The sequence below is a fragment of the Bos grunniens genome, chromosome 4 (genome assembly GCF_055505025.1).
Source record: "Bos grunniens cultivar Pamir isolate PY7600 chromosome 4, Bosgru_T2T1.0, whole genome shotgun sequence".
Lineage (NCBI taxonomy): Eukaryota > Metazoa > Chordata > Mammalia > Artiodactyla > Bovidae > Bos > Bos grunniens.
The window spans coordinates 87,273,866-87,288,976 of NC_141168.1; the positions used below are offsets into that span (position 1 = coordinate 87,273,866).

Sequence of the window (15,111 nt, forward strand, 5' to 3'; positions counted from 1 at the left end):
TTTATATATATATATGTATATGTATATATATATACACACACATATTTTGATAAGATTTTTAACATTAAAAAGTAACAGTTCATGCATTATAAATCACATCTGTGTGCATTAATAATTCCTTTACACAATTAGTCTGTACTATAGCACACAAACTTAACACATTTCCCTTCATTTTTTTTTTCACTAGGAAAACAAATTGATACAGAAAAGTCAAGACTGTAGTTTCAGGAATCCAGGTTATTAGCATACATTAACTGAGAAAAACCTAAATGAAGAGAAATGACTCCTTTCTCTCTGGGCATGGTGAAACATCTACTTATAGTTTGGCTTTTCTCAGAAGATGACAAATAACAATAATGCTTAACATACCAGAACTCAAATATCTATCTACTATCTGCAATACAGAGAAGGACCAGCAAGAGAGCAAAAAAAAAGTCCCTACCAGAAGCAATGCTAGAAAGTTAACACACTCGAGTTCTTGGTCTTTATGAAGAGGCCATCACTGGGCTCCCTGCATCATGGGAGTCACTCTGCTCCCCTATTTGGGAGAAGTCACTGTCTACACCCAACAAATGGGGAGACCAGGCCAGAGAGGATGAATGCCAGAGTCATTCTCAATCTCCCCGCTTTGTAAAATTTAGCAAATGAGGACGTAAAGAGAGGCGGAGTGCTTCTAAGCTGACAAGGAGAGGGGACTAACATGAGAAAAAACAGACTCTGCAGTGATGAAACCTCATCCAGCCAAACAGCCCTCAACACTTCAATGGGGGTCTGAAGGTACCACTCTAGAGAACATTCTGAAATGATAAATTTCCATAATGCCCCTAAGTCATCATCAAGGGGTCAAACTGTGTTCCATGTCCTCTGTTTAGAAAGACAGGCAAGTGCAGGTTTTAAAACATGGCTAGTTGAATGGTTACGTGTTGTCCTGACCATCACTGACATGGAAAGAAGGTCGCAATATGTTGCTAGTTTATAAAAAAATTTACAAAAAAATATGCATAATGCAATTTAGGTTTCAAGAGAAAAAAACCCATATACAGAAAATAATCTGGAAGATAAACACCAAAAGTTATCATTAAGTGTATATGGATTTTTAGATCATAAGTAATTCTAATTTTAAGTAATTTCTAATTTTTAAAAGTATTCTAATCTTTTGTATAACTAGTATGTATAATTTTTCTAATCATAAAATGAACCTATTTTCATTTTGTAAAAGAAAAAAAGACTAAAATCACTTTTCATCTTGTATTTGGATAGCCAATATGATACAAATTCAATGTTCTTTCATAGTATGACCTATGTATAATAATGTCTACTTTTTTATGTAATGAAAATCACAGGCACAATGAAGATGGTACCAATTGATATTTGTTCATTAATAAATTCTTTCCATCTTTCTTTATATGCTCCATATGTTTCTCAATTGGTCTAACCACTTGTGATGCTCTGTGTATTCTAGAAGCCCAGCTCTGCCCACAGGACTGAGCAAAGATATGCCATAAGTAAAAAGGTTAGAACCATGGTTCATCCTTCAAAAAGGAGGAAAATGAAAGAAGAGGTAGATAGATAAACAATTTTTCAGATTTGTCACAAATATTAGGAAAACAACTTACTGTAATTGCATTTCCAATAGTGTATTCTTTGGCTATAACTAGAGTGGATGCATACCAGAAGGCCAGTGCATACGATGCATATATTAGCAGGAAGGCAGTGCCCATAGAAATGTTTGCTGAAATAGCTTTTTTAATTCCAATCCTTTTGGCATTTTCTAGATGTTTCTGATACCTACCAGAAAATGAAGGGGGAAATATGATAGTAAGAATCCATGAAAGTGAAAGTGAAGTTGCTCAGTCGTGTCTTACTCATTGTGACCCCATGGACTGTACCCTACCAGGTACCACCGTCCGTGGAATTCTCCAGGCAAGAATACTGGAGTGGATTGTCATTTCCTTCTCCAGGAGATCTTCCCAACCAAGGGATTGAACCCTGAGAATACATAATCTTAGCAATATACCCCTCCTGGACAGCTAGAGGTTTAAGGGACAAAAACCATCAACCAAGAAACCCATGGAGACACCCAGCTTCCCAGGAACTGAACCAATGCAGGGTCAGCCTGGACCAGATCCCATCTGAGCCTTTTCTCTACTGGCCTGGACCCATCTCCCTCAGTCCCCACAAGTCCCAGCAATGTTCCCATAGCTGATCCAGGACTGAACTCCCAACCCTGGGAGAACCTCACCATCAACCTTCATGGCTAGCATCACAAGTCAAGGTTAAGGAGGAAGAAGAGAAACCAAGCCCACCAGGAGTGACACCAAAATGTAAACTGCAAACACTATTTGGGACTCTTAAAGCAGTTATATTCTCAAGACAGGCTAATTTATCTTCTCTGCTGTCCCACTGGGTGAAAGCGAAAGTGTTAGTCACTCAGTAGTGTCTGACTCTTTTCCATCCCACGGACTGCAGCCCACCAGGCTCCTCTGTCCGTGGGATTCTCCAGGCAAGAGTACTGGAGTGGGTTGCCATTTCCTCCTCCAGGGGAGCTTCCTGACCCAAGGACTGAACCTGGGTCTCCTGCACTGCAGGCGGATTCTTTACCATCTGAGCCACCAGGGAAGCCTTACCCCATTGGGAAAGGGATGGGAATTCTATCTGTTTGTGTACTTATACTCCAGTCTTTGCCTTTTTGCTTCGCTTTGGTTTCTGTTTTGTTCTGTTTTTGATTAAGCCAGGGTATAGGGTATAAAGAGGTCACTACTTATGGGATATAGTTTCTTACTCTACTTTTTTAGATTTTACTTGCATCACTTGTAAAATGGAATTACTTTTTAAAAATTGAAGTACAGTTGATTTACAGTGTTGTGTTAGTTTCAGATGTACAAAGGGATGCAGCTACACACACACACACACACACATGTATTCTTTTTCAGATTCTTTCACCTTACAGATTATTACAATATATTGAGTGTAGTTCCCTGTGCTATACAGTAGGTCCTTGTTGCTTACCTGTTTTATAGAGTAGCGAGTATATGTTAATCCTAAACTCCTAATTTCCCCTCCCCTCCTTTTCCTTTTGGTAACCGTAAGTCTGTTTTCTATGTCTGTGAGTCTGTTTCTGTTTTGAAATAAGTTCACTTGTATCATTTTTTCCAGGCTCTGTATTATCATAGGATATTTGTCTTTGTCCGGCTTACTTCACTTAGGATGACATGCTCTAAGTCAATCCATATTGCTGCAAATGGTATTATAAAATGGAGTTACTAATGCCTACCTTGCTAGATGACTGTGAGGTTGACAGACAATGTCAGAAAGTTGTTAGAACCGTGCTGGCACATAGTTGGCAAAATCTGATAAATCCTATTTTTATTATTGCTTTTGTTTTAGAATTTAATCTCTTCCTAGATACCACTCATTCTATTGTAACCATAATTTTAAATATTAAGTAAAATCTATTATTACTGGCTTCTGGGATTTGACATACAGGTACACATGTCTAGAATGGTTCTGTTAAATAACAATGATTTTTCCATCAATTTCAGTTAAGCCTTTCATCCCATGCTAGATGCAGAGAGTGTATAACATTTAATTTTGGCTCCTTAAAGTCACAAAAGAAAAAATGCACTGGATGTACAATGAAACTTATATCACATCCATTAGAATGTTTCTAACAAAAACAAACAACATCATATCTTTTTTAGTTTAACCAAATAAGATGCTGAGAATTTATTCATTTTTTAAAATGCATCCAGCCACCCAAAATTATATCTTTTAATTACTTAAAGCACCTAACTCTCCAGTGTTCTTTCCTCAGTGTTCAGCCACGCACTGACTTAGCAGAGCTGCATCCCTGGGGAGACAGCTGGCACCCCATGCCCAGTGCTGTGCTGAATCCCAGGTGGCCCGGCTGCAAGGTGCAGGCAGGGAGGTTTATATCAGCCCCAACATGACATGGATTCTGGGGACAAGGATGGACATGCTGTAATTACCTTCGCTTAGATGGCTTGCCTTTTGTAGCTAATGAAGCGGCACTGATTACACTCACATCCTGAGGTGTGTGGGCTATTGTGTGCAGGAAGCAGCAGTGAGAGAGAAAAAGGAAGAGGTTAGAGAACCAGGCACAGGTTGGCTGTCAAGAGGACTTAAGGAATAGAAAAACAGAAAATGAAAAAGAGGGGAGTGGGGAACCTTTGCTTTCAAGGCTGGAGAATTTCCAGAGAATTTCCCTTTCATAGAGTCGGGGGTATCAGGAGTCCCGCAGAATGGCAAAAGAAAATATTTTACATGGAGTCATACTTCAGTTATATTAGGGTATGTTATTATTTAAAGAAAACTGGTTGGAGAATTGAATAGCCTTTATTAGGGGGTTTGTTCTGGCCCATACATTTTTGTCTATCAACTCCCCTTAGAGCAGAGGCACTCGACCTGGAATCCCTGGTTAAGGAATTTGACCAGGGAAAAACTTACACTTTTAACTTTGCTAACCCCTAACCAAAATTCAGCATTTCCTTCGATTATCAGTGCAGGCAACAAGCCTCTGTAGGGTCAGCAGTAACTGTGAATGTGTTGCCAATAGAAATCCCAGATCATTTTCATATCATGTTCTACTTTTTACAGATATCTTGAAATACATTTTACCCACAGACCTACTTGGAATTACAGTAGGTATTAGACCTATAGTTAGTTCTTGATATTCAATAGGTTAAAAATAGAGGCATGGATTTCAGTTCAGTTCAGTTCAGTTGCTCATTCATGTCCGACTCTTTGTGATCCCATGAATAGCAGCACACCAGGCCTCCCTGTCCATCACCAACTCCCGGAGTCCACCCAAACCCATGTCCATTGAGTCGGGAATGCCATCCAACCACCTCATCCTCTGTCGTCCCCTTCTCCTCCTGCCCTCAATCTTTCCCAGCATCAGGGTCTTTTCAAATGAGTCAGCTCTTCGCATCAGGTGGTCAACGTATTGGAGTTTCAGCTTCACCATCAGTCCTTCCAATGAACACTCAGGACTGATCTCGTTTAGGATGGACTGGTTGGATCTCCTTGCAGTCCAAGGGACTCTCAAGAGTCTTCTCCAACACCACAGTTCAAAAGCATCAATTCTTCGGCACTCAGCTTTCTTTATAGTCCACCTCTCACATCCATACATGACCACTGGGAAAACCATAGCCTTGACTAGACGGACCTTTGTTGGCAAAGTAATGTCTCTGCTTTTTAATATGCTGTCTAGGTTGGTTATAACTTTCCTTCCAAGGAGTAAGCGTCTTTTAATTTCATGGCTGCAATCACCATCTGCAGTGATTTTGGGGCCCAGAAAAATAAAGTCAGCCACTGTTTCCCCATCTATTTGCATGGATTTATTGTATCACAACTTTAAAAATGTTTTGATGATTGTGCCTCACTATAACTGGTTTCCTGTGTAAGCCTACGTATTTTGTTTTAGGCATTTAAAATCATTATTCTAAGAAGAAGTCCATAGATTTCATCAGACTTTCAAAGAAGTCCATGGACTATAAAAAGTTCAGAAAGTATAAGTGTTAGTCACTCACTCACATCCAACTCTTTGCGACCCCATGGACCGTAGCCCACCAGGCTCCTCTATCCATGGGATTCTCCAGGCAAGAATACTGGAGTGGGTTACCATTCCCTTCTCCAGGGGATCTTCCCAACCCAGGGATGGAACCCAGGTCTCCCACATTGTAGGCGGATTCTTTACCATCTGAGCCGCCAGGGTAGCCAAAAATGGTCAGAACCCTGCTGTAAAGTCTGACAACCTCCAGCCATCAATAAAGGGTGAATATGTTTTGTGGGTAAGGGGTTTATATTAGGCAAAGGAAAGCCGTAGACACGTGTGCATGCCTGTGTGCTGTAAGTGTCTTCAGTTGTGTCTGACTCTTTGTGACCGTATGGACTGTAGCCTCATACCACAAAAGAATAAGTAGCAAAATGTAATAAAAGTGAGTTCTTTGAGCCAGTGGACAAAGGACCTTCCTGACCTCTCCAGCTCTCTCTTCTGGCCCCCAAAAGCGATCACAGTCCTGATGGCCCCCAGAGCTTCTTCCGCCACGGCACCTGCTTTTGCGTATGCAGCCAGTTCTTTGTCACTAAACGCTGAGAGTATCTGGAAAGAAGACAAACACATGACTTTCAAATAGGGAAAAAAAGTTAAAAGACACTCTGATCAACTCTTCAACTTACTTTTTCTTCCCAAACACTGCCCTTTACCAAACACTGTAGATATGAAGCAAACATCACTCAGTGTACCACATCCAACAGCTTCTTCCATTCCCCTACAAAGGCTAGGTGTGATCTGCCTTAATGAACTCCTCCCCAGGGAAGTTGTAAATAGCTCTGGGCAGGAAAAAGCTGTCTACATCTACTACTATTTTCTCTCTATTGATTTCTCTGTCTTCATCTGTCATGCCACTAACCTTAAACAAATCATCCCCATGCTCTGCTTGTCTCCAGCCCTAGCACAATTTCTTTTTAAAAAAAATTTTTGGCCACATGTAGAACCTTAGTTCCCCGAACAGGGATTGAAATGGCACCCCTTGTAATGGAAGGCATTAGCCACTGGACCACCGGGGAAGTCCCCCTTTCAAATCTTTTGATCACACAATACTTCACCTAACTTGTTGGTTCTTTTCATAGATCAAAGATGTAGAAATAAAGAGTAAGTCATTAACAAATGACCAGATCTCTTCCCTAGCTTCCCCTTCAGTAATCTCATGAATAAACTGTGTAAAGAGATAGCATTTAAAGAAAAATCACAAGAAGTTGCACCTACTCATTGGTATGCATGATGGGGAGTACTGTAGACTCTGACCCTCTGTTACGATGATTAACTGAGATGCTTTCCTTTGCCCCTTTAAAATATTTCATGAGTAACAGAATCTTTGGAGATCTTGGAATCTTTGGAGGTTTCTGGTGGACACTGAGTCCACCACCTCCCCCAGATTGCCAGCATTCTGATTAAAAGCAACTTTCCTTTCTACCAGCTTTTGCAAGTAATGATTTTTTTCAAGCAGCTAGACTTGATTCAGTAACAGAGTGAGGAAAAGAAAGGCACATATAATTCACTAGATAGTGTTTTGGGTAATAGTGTTGAGTTCCACATCTACTACCTTTTTTTCTCTGTTGATTGCAAACTAAACTAAAATCTTACTGCTTGGAAAGGATTCACCATCCTTATTATTATTGTGTAATGATTTTTAATCACTTTGAAAACCACATTTCCAGATACTACTCACGGATAGTCTACTGAATGATAAGATGGCTAAACAAGACGCTGCAGGAGAAAGCTAAAGGAAGAATCGAAACACAAGAGACGCCAGTCGTCTATTAAGTAAATAATCAACCCCAAAATGAGCAAAAATTGCCAGTAAAATTTCTCAACCCTGGAGTGTTGGCTGAAATGGAACAGGTTATGTGGATTTTACTGCAAGACAAAATTGGCAGAGTGCCATGTAACCATCACAATTAAACAGAAAATCCAAACTTAGTTAAATGTTCGATATTCATGCAATAGTTTGAAGTTATGTTATATTTTTAAATTGGGCTTCCCTAGTGGCTCAGATGGTAAAGAATCTGTCTGCAATGCAAGAGACCCAGGCTTGATCCCCGGATCAGGAAGATCCCCTGGAGAAGGGAATGGCAACTCACTCCAGTATTCTTGCCTGGAAAATCCCAAGGACAGAGGATCCTGGCAGGCTGCAGTCCATGGGGTCGCAAAGAGTCAGACACGACTGAGTGACTAACTGAGCGATGTAACTTTTAAATTATGTTTCCTTAAATAGGGACATAAAGATTTATGTAATTTAAATTACTATGCCAGGAGATTTACCCAAAGTAATAACAACAGTGCAGGGACTTCCCTGATGGTCCAGAGGTTAAGAATCTGCCTTCCAATGCAGGGAACAGGGGTTCAACCCCTCATCAGGGAACTAAGATCTCACATACCACTGAGCAACTGAGCCTACCCACCACAATTATAAAAAAAAGTCTGTGCACCGCAACTAGAGAAACCCGTGCAGCACAACAAAAACCCCATGTGCCACCACTAAGACCTGACGCAGCCAATAAATAATCATACAAAATAAAAATAATCAATAATATTTTATTGATTTTAAAACAAGTAAAAAAAAAAATAAGAGTGCAAAAACTGTAATTGAGGCAATAACTGTGATGCTTTCGTTTTTTGGCCATGCAGCATGTGGGATATTAGTTCCCTAGCCAGGGATCACACCCACATCCCTTGCATTGGAAACTCAGAGTCTCAACTACTGGACTACTAGATAAGTCCCGTATCTGACATTTTGAATCACATTAAAAATAATCTTCCCTATTAGAGCACCATATTAACCACAACCTTCTGCACGCAGTTTCGAATGACATTTAACATAGATCTGCACAACATGTAACCAGAATCCTGCATCTTGAAGATAACTCTATCTGTGTCAGTTAACACATATGGTCATGCCCATGTTTCACATACCTTTGCCCAAACAGCTGTAGAGAGTCCCAGGATAGGGCTGATGGCCATTATCACAAGAGTGAGCTTCCATCCTCTGATAAACCCCACTATGAATCCTGCAAAAAACGTGGCTATTGCTTGAAAGAACATTCCAACCTTGTCACCAATTCCTTCACTGATTTTGGAGATGTCACTAAAAAAGATCACACCTAAGTGGTTACAGGCAGGAGGTCTTCAGTCAGAAACGTGAAGCAAACATCTAACCAACACAGACACAGGCAAAGCTCGTTCAGATGCCCGCAAGCCCCTCTCGCAGTCTTAGCCTTTTGAATGACACTTTCCCCACCTAAAAACTGTACAAAGGAAGAAATTCAGGATTAGTTCACACTTCTGGGAAGTTAGTATCATTAAAAGTTGATGCTGTTCAGTTAGTTAATCCTATTAGAGAAGGATTAGCATTTTGCACATATGTCTCAATTTGTTTGAAAGTAGGAATAAGGAGGCAGTGGCAACCCACTCCAGTACTCTTGCCTGGAAAATCCCATGGGCGGAGGAGCCTGGTGGGCTGCAGTCCATGGCGTCACGAAGAGTTGGACACGACTGAGTGACTTCACTTTCACTTTTCACTTTCACGCATTGGAGAAGGAAATGGCAACCCACTCCAGTGTTCTTGCCCAGAGAATCCCAGGGAGCCTGGTGGGGTGCCATCTATGGGGTCGCAGAGACTGAAGCGACTTAGCAGCAGCAGCAGGAATAAGGAAGGGCTCCTTCCTTCTACCCGTGGTGCTACTGTTAACCCACTCTGTTCTCAGTACAGCAGCCAGAGTGATCCTTTGGAAATGGAAGTCTGAACATGCTACTTCTCAGGTCAAAAATGTCCAGTGGCAGATCTGAAGTCCCTATGGAGGTCAACCAGGCCCAAAATGCCCTGATCCTCCTTCCTCTTGGACATTTGCTCACTACCCTCTCGCCAGGATCTCCAGCCAGAAAACGCTAATCATCTATCACCCACTGCTGGAACATAAGCAACAAGAGGCCAGAGATCTTTGCCTCATTCACTGTTAAATCACAAACATCTAGAACAGTGTTTAACAAGCCTTCAATTGTTTGTTGAATAAGTGAAGAGTCAACAAGAACTAAGAGAAGTCTCTTTATGAATTCATTCAATTCCTGATTCACTCATTCATCCATCTTACTGGAGTGCCATCTTAATATCTGTCAGGCCTGTGATAAGGTCCATGAGAGAGAAACAAGTAAAGGATGTGAGTGTGTGTGTTAGTCCCATCCGACTCTTTGGGACCCCATGGGCTGTATCCTGCTAGGCTCCTCTGTCCATGGGATTCTCCAGGCCAGAATACTAGAGTGGGTTGCCATCTCCTTCTCCAGGGGATCTTCCCAACCCAGGGATAGAACCCGGGTCTCCTGCATTTGCAGGCAGATTCTTTACTGTCTGAGCTACCAGGAAGCCCCAAAGGATGTAAGCTCAGTACTCAAATACACCTACTTATATAATTGAGGCCAGAAAAAAAAAAAAAAAAACCTATCAGGTAAGGAAAATGCACTGTGGCATAGGCTGTAACTGCTAGAGATGGCTATCAGATCATCTATTCCCAATACACACCAAATGTTTAATTGAGCAAACCTTTTTTTCATTTAAAATCTTCCCTTGACAAGTTTGCACATAGCTAGTAGTTAATTTCTTTACGGACGTGTAGGTAACAACATACTTACTCTGTTAGCCGTGTATTGAGTTCAGTGATGTCACTGATGTCAAACCAGCCTATTTCTTGTCGTAGAATAGCATGAAAAAACTCTTGCCTAATTTTCTTAATCTGCCGGCCAGCTGCCAAAGTCCAAAATGAAACCTGTATATAGGCAGCAACAAGAACTCCAGCACCTAATCCTGAATAATAATATGCATATCTGGAAAACAATTCAAAAGTTTCTTTTAAATAGAGTCTTTATGCTTGCAAGAGAAATATGCAGAATTGGAAATTAATAAACTTACTGACAGATCACAAAGACCATGTAGGACATTATAACACATACAATTTTTTTTCTCTTTTCTGACATTATAATAGAACAGTGGCCAATCTGTCCACTTGAATTATCAGCCGAAGGTAAAATAAAGTTGTGTGCTTAACTGCAAACATACAGTGGTGTTCATGAGTCACTTTTAAACCTACACTGATCATCTGTAGACACAATTTGACTCTTCCATAATTCACATTCTAGACTTGCATGTCTTACTGTCTGAAAAGCTTCACCACATTGCAAATACAGGAATAAACAGGCTGAACATGCAAAATGGCTCTGAGTGTAAGTTTTTCCCATGTTGTTTACACAGAGAACAAAAAGCCCTCTTCCTGATTGGCAGAAGTTGAAAGACTTTTTAAAAACAATGCTAAAATGTTATGAATTCAAATCAACTCAGAGTGTAGTCGTAACTAAATTGGAGGGAGGTTAGTATCTTTAGAAATATAAATTCAATTTCATTACTCTCAAATATATTTTCGTTTCAGGCCGCTACGGCAACAGACAGCACTCACTTAAGTCGGCAACATTAATTGAAAAGTAAACACAAACATTATGTGACAGGCTTTGGGGATTTCTATTAAGAAGGTGAAGAAAGGGGGAAAATGCCGTAAATGACAGTATTAGATCAACAGACAAAACTGGAATTCAGATGGTAGACTGGGTCAAAGTACTGTATCAATATGAAATGTACTGAGGTTGATAGCTGTACTGTGGTTATGAAGAGAATGCCCTGTTCTTGGAACCAATCAAGTATTTATAAGTAAAGGAACATGCTCTGGGCAACTTACTTTTTAAAAAAATTATTTATTCTTTTGGCTGCCCTGGGTCTTCGTAAGAGCATGTGGGATCTATTTCCTTGACCAGGGATCAAACCCAGGCCTCCTGCATTGGGAGGACAGAGTCTTAACTGCTGGACCACCAGGGAAGGCCCCTGCGCAGCTTACTTTAAATGGCAGGGGAGGGGGTATAAATGGAAACAATAGGATAAAGAGTCTAACAAAAGCTAAAGAATATCCAGGGATTCTTTGTACATGCTTATAACTCTTCATAAGGTTGAAATTATTTTCAAATAAAATATTTTTTAAAAGCACAGTATAAAGAAGTACATATGATATATACATATATTAGCCAATTACCTAGTCATTTCTTCTTCCAGAATTCTGCCTGGATTTAGCATTGCCAGTGAAAAATTCACTAAAAAATAAAAATAAAAAAAATAAGACATTTTTGAAAGGCACTGCCAGGTTTTTAAAATCTTTTTCTCTTTCCCTCACTCTCAAGTCACTCTTACCCTCTGGCCCACGTAAAGGGCCCTGGGGTTTAGGTCCATCGCGGGTCCAGTTGGGGAAGTAAAGCCCTCCCTCCCAGGTGCTGCCCCCCTACCAGAGGCCTCGGGCCTTTAGCAACACAGCTTCCTAGAGCAGCAGAGAGGAGCTGATGAAGGGTATACAGAAGGCAGAGGAAGAAAAAAGAAATGGTCCACATAGAAACACAGGATTTAATAGGCGCTTTTTTCTTAGTGGTGCAAAGTGCTTTACATACTTGCTTCTTTTGATTCTACATTACTATATGTGTGTGTTTCCCTTACATGCTTCCTCACAACATAAATAATGGAAAGTCTGAATTACATTCATGGCAAAGGGAGAAAAATTAAGACAAGAAAGATCACTGAGTTGCTCAAAGATAAGTCAGTGGATCACTGGTGATCCGTCAGGGTCCTGCATTCCTTGTCTTGGTTACTAGCTGTCCTGTAAACTGGTATGTTTAAAGCAGTATTAACTGGAAGGAAATGGTCTTTTACTTTGAACTAATTTTGATAAAAGTGTCAATGTGCCTTTTCTGGTTCACATGTTTTAGTAACAGCTAGGATCCAGTGAGCATTTATTATATGCTGGGCACTGTTCTGAATACTATACACGCATCACATGGTCTAATTTTCACAATTCCATAGGTAGGACTATACCGGTAGGGCTATATCATAAATTCCTGTTTTACAGATGAGGAAACTGAAGCACAGGGATATAAGGTAACTCACTTAAAGTCACTCAGTTATGATAGTAAGTAGGCTGAGAGTCCTAACGCTCCTCATACAGCACCCGACACTATACCACACCGACTGAGTCACGTGGCAATGGCTTATTTTCACTTCTTTAACAGACACAGAGTAAAACATAAAAAGAAAACAGCCCATACCTACTGCATTCGCAGAGTAACAGGATACAGTGTTACCACAGCACTGATGGGAAAAGCACATTTACCATGATGCCCGGAGAGAAACTAGGCTTTGCTCCTTTATCACGGGCAAACAGCCCTGAGGTCACATTTTCTGGGTGCTGTGTTATCACGCTTATCTTCTTCCAAAGGGCGATGAGGTAGAAATTTATTTTAAATTTAACCTACCGTCAGGATCAATTACCAGGCCTGTAGCCCCAATGGTGGCATAATTTCTCCCTCAGGATTGCTCTTTCTGTAGATGTTCATAGCAAAGTGTTTCTGCTTATTGATCTAGCTCGTTATCAGCTACTAGGTCCTTGAGGAAGCAGACTCTATTTCACTTCTGTTCTCATCCATTCAGTTCTGTGTGCTCATTTGCTTCCTGAGTTCATAAATCTGGCACCTTCGATAGCTACGTTGGAAGTGTCTTTGGAATGAGAGGCAGACAAGCTGTGCAAAAGCTGAAGTATGTGCAGAAATCATTGTTCAAAACCACAGGAAACCTACAGATTATGAGTGCAGGGCTATTTTCCCCCTGAACTTAGAAAACAGGTGAAATCTTAAAGTGACTTTTTCTCTCCTCCAACACCAATATTATAACTCAAACTGATCTTCCCTCCTAAGAAATAAAAATCTACATACATTACAAACTTGACCTGCTCCTTTCTCAGAGTCCCAGGCCAAGAATGGCAATCTAATTCTGGGTGAGCAACCCTAGAAGCCCTAAAGCCCCTAGGAAACCAAGTTTCTGCTGCCAGAGGACCAAGGTGTGACAAATGTGTATGAATGTGTTCCTTGAAGAGTCATGTGATGAAATCTGGAATGCTAGATCTAGAAATCTCACGGGATTCGATCTGGAGAAGGCCGCTATCTGGTCTTCCAGATGCTACATATTGGGCTTCAGCCTCACAAACAATCTTCAAGGAGTTACCTGGTTGAGTGGCTCACAGCACTGTCTGCCTGTTAGAATCACGTGGGGTGGGTGGAAAAATATATAGGTGTCCAATGGGGACGACAGAAGATGGTTGGATGGCATCACCGACTTGATGGACGTGTTTGAGTAAGCTCCAGGAGTTGGTGATAGACAGGGAAGCCTGGTGTGCTGCAGTCCATGGGGTTGCAAAGAGTCAGATATGACTGAGCAACTGAACTGAGGCTCCATCCAAGACCAGCTGAATCAGAACCTCTAGCTGAGTCTAGATGATAATCTAAAAATTGCTTCCAATTGACTTTAATATACCAGGATGGAGAACTCCTTCTCTATTCTGCCTAAATGCCTCCCATAGCAAAGAAATGGGAAATTCTAAAGCTGCTTTTTAATTTTAGAGAGTTCCCATATATTCCATACATTTTATAGATGAGGAAACAGAATCTAAGAGTGGTTGTTGCATTTTCAAGTTCTTACAGCTAGTTTCCCCTCAGTGTTTATGTTCCAGACACTTGACATAAGTCATCTCATTCCATTCCATCAGCAAGCCTACCTTTCAAAGGTGATAACAGTAGGGATTATAGAGGTTAAGTAATTTGCCCCCAGCTCAGGTACAGGCCTAAATAATAAATGCATCCCTTAAGGAACACTCAAAGAGACACTAAATAAGGAGTGCTGTCACTTTGAGTCTCAGAGTAAATCGATGTCTGCCTCCCTTGATTCGGTCCAGGACTTCTTTTATTAATATTACACAGAAACACTCAGCACAAGACAGAATTGGTGGATGTCCAGGCAGTTTTAGCAGTATGGGTAATAAGTCAAGGTAACTGGGGCTCAAAAATGTCTTTTCCTTTCATCTACGTGGCAATGCAAGGGCACGCAGGGTGTATCAATTTCTCCACACAACCTCCTACATTATTACAGCCACACAGACTTGGCATAAAACATCAAGTTCCTAATACTCTGTAGAAACCCTGTTTCCTATGACTCCATTCTTAAGGTTTGGATGTGGAATGTTTTACGCATAGTTTCTGCACAACTGAGTCATTGTGAGGGAACAACCTTGCCACGGAGACTTTATTCTGTTGACAAGGATGGAGTCTGTTCACAATAACTCATTGTCAGACCCTCTTGTGATTTAAACCATTTTTTTTTTCTTCTAACATTCTCGTCTCATTTGGCTCCCATTGAGTCTTGCTGTCCAAGAATCCAACAATTCTAAAGAACAGACTCTAAACAAACATCATCTCGGTGAGACGAGCTAGCGAGCTCAGCTAGGGACACCTGAGGGCTCTACCAGCTCTCAACCCCCATGACTTTGGCTAAACTCTACAAACCTAAACATATCAAAGAGCTGTCTGGATTCAGAGTGAGCATGAAATGCAACAATTCGTTTTCTCCTAAGAGCCATGGGAATATTATTTGTACAAACCTGAAGAGTGGACACTGGCATAAT

At 40.8% G+C, this 15,111-nt stretch overlaps 1 protein-coding gene across 6 annotated transcripts in view; it reads right to left on the minus strand.

The window, feature by feature from the left end:
• ABCB4 (ATP binding cassette subfamily B member 4) overlaps window positions 1-15,111 on the minus strand; it is a 90,598-nt gene that overhangs the window by 47,546 nt on the left and 27,941 nt on the right. For 5 of the 6 annotated variants that reach the window (XM_086397283.1, XM_086397279.1, XM_086397280.1 and 2 more), the window contains 5 exons: window positions 11,650-11,707; window positions 10,208-10,399; window positions 8,498-8,669; window positions 6,000-6,124; window positions 1,617-1,788 (listed from right to left, as the gene is read on the minus strand). In XM_086397283.1, coding sequence (XP_086253409.1) covers window positions 1,617-1,788; window positions 6,000-6,124; window positions 8,498-8,669; window positions 10,208-10,399; window positions 11,650-11,707 — 719 coding nt within the window. The remainder of the gene's footprint in view (window positions 1-1,616; window positions 1,789-5,999; window positions 6,125-8,497; window positions 8,670-10,207; window positions 10,400-11,649; window positions 11,708-15,111) is intronic. The other variant, XM_086397284.1, reaches the window with a different exon arrangement.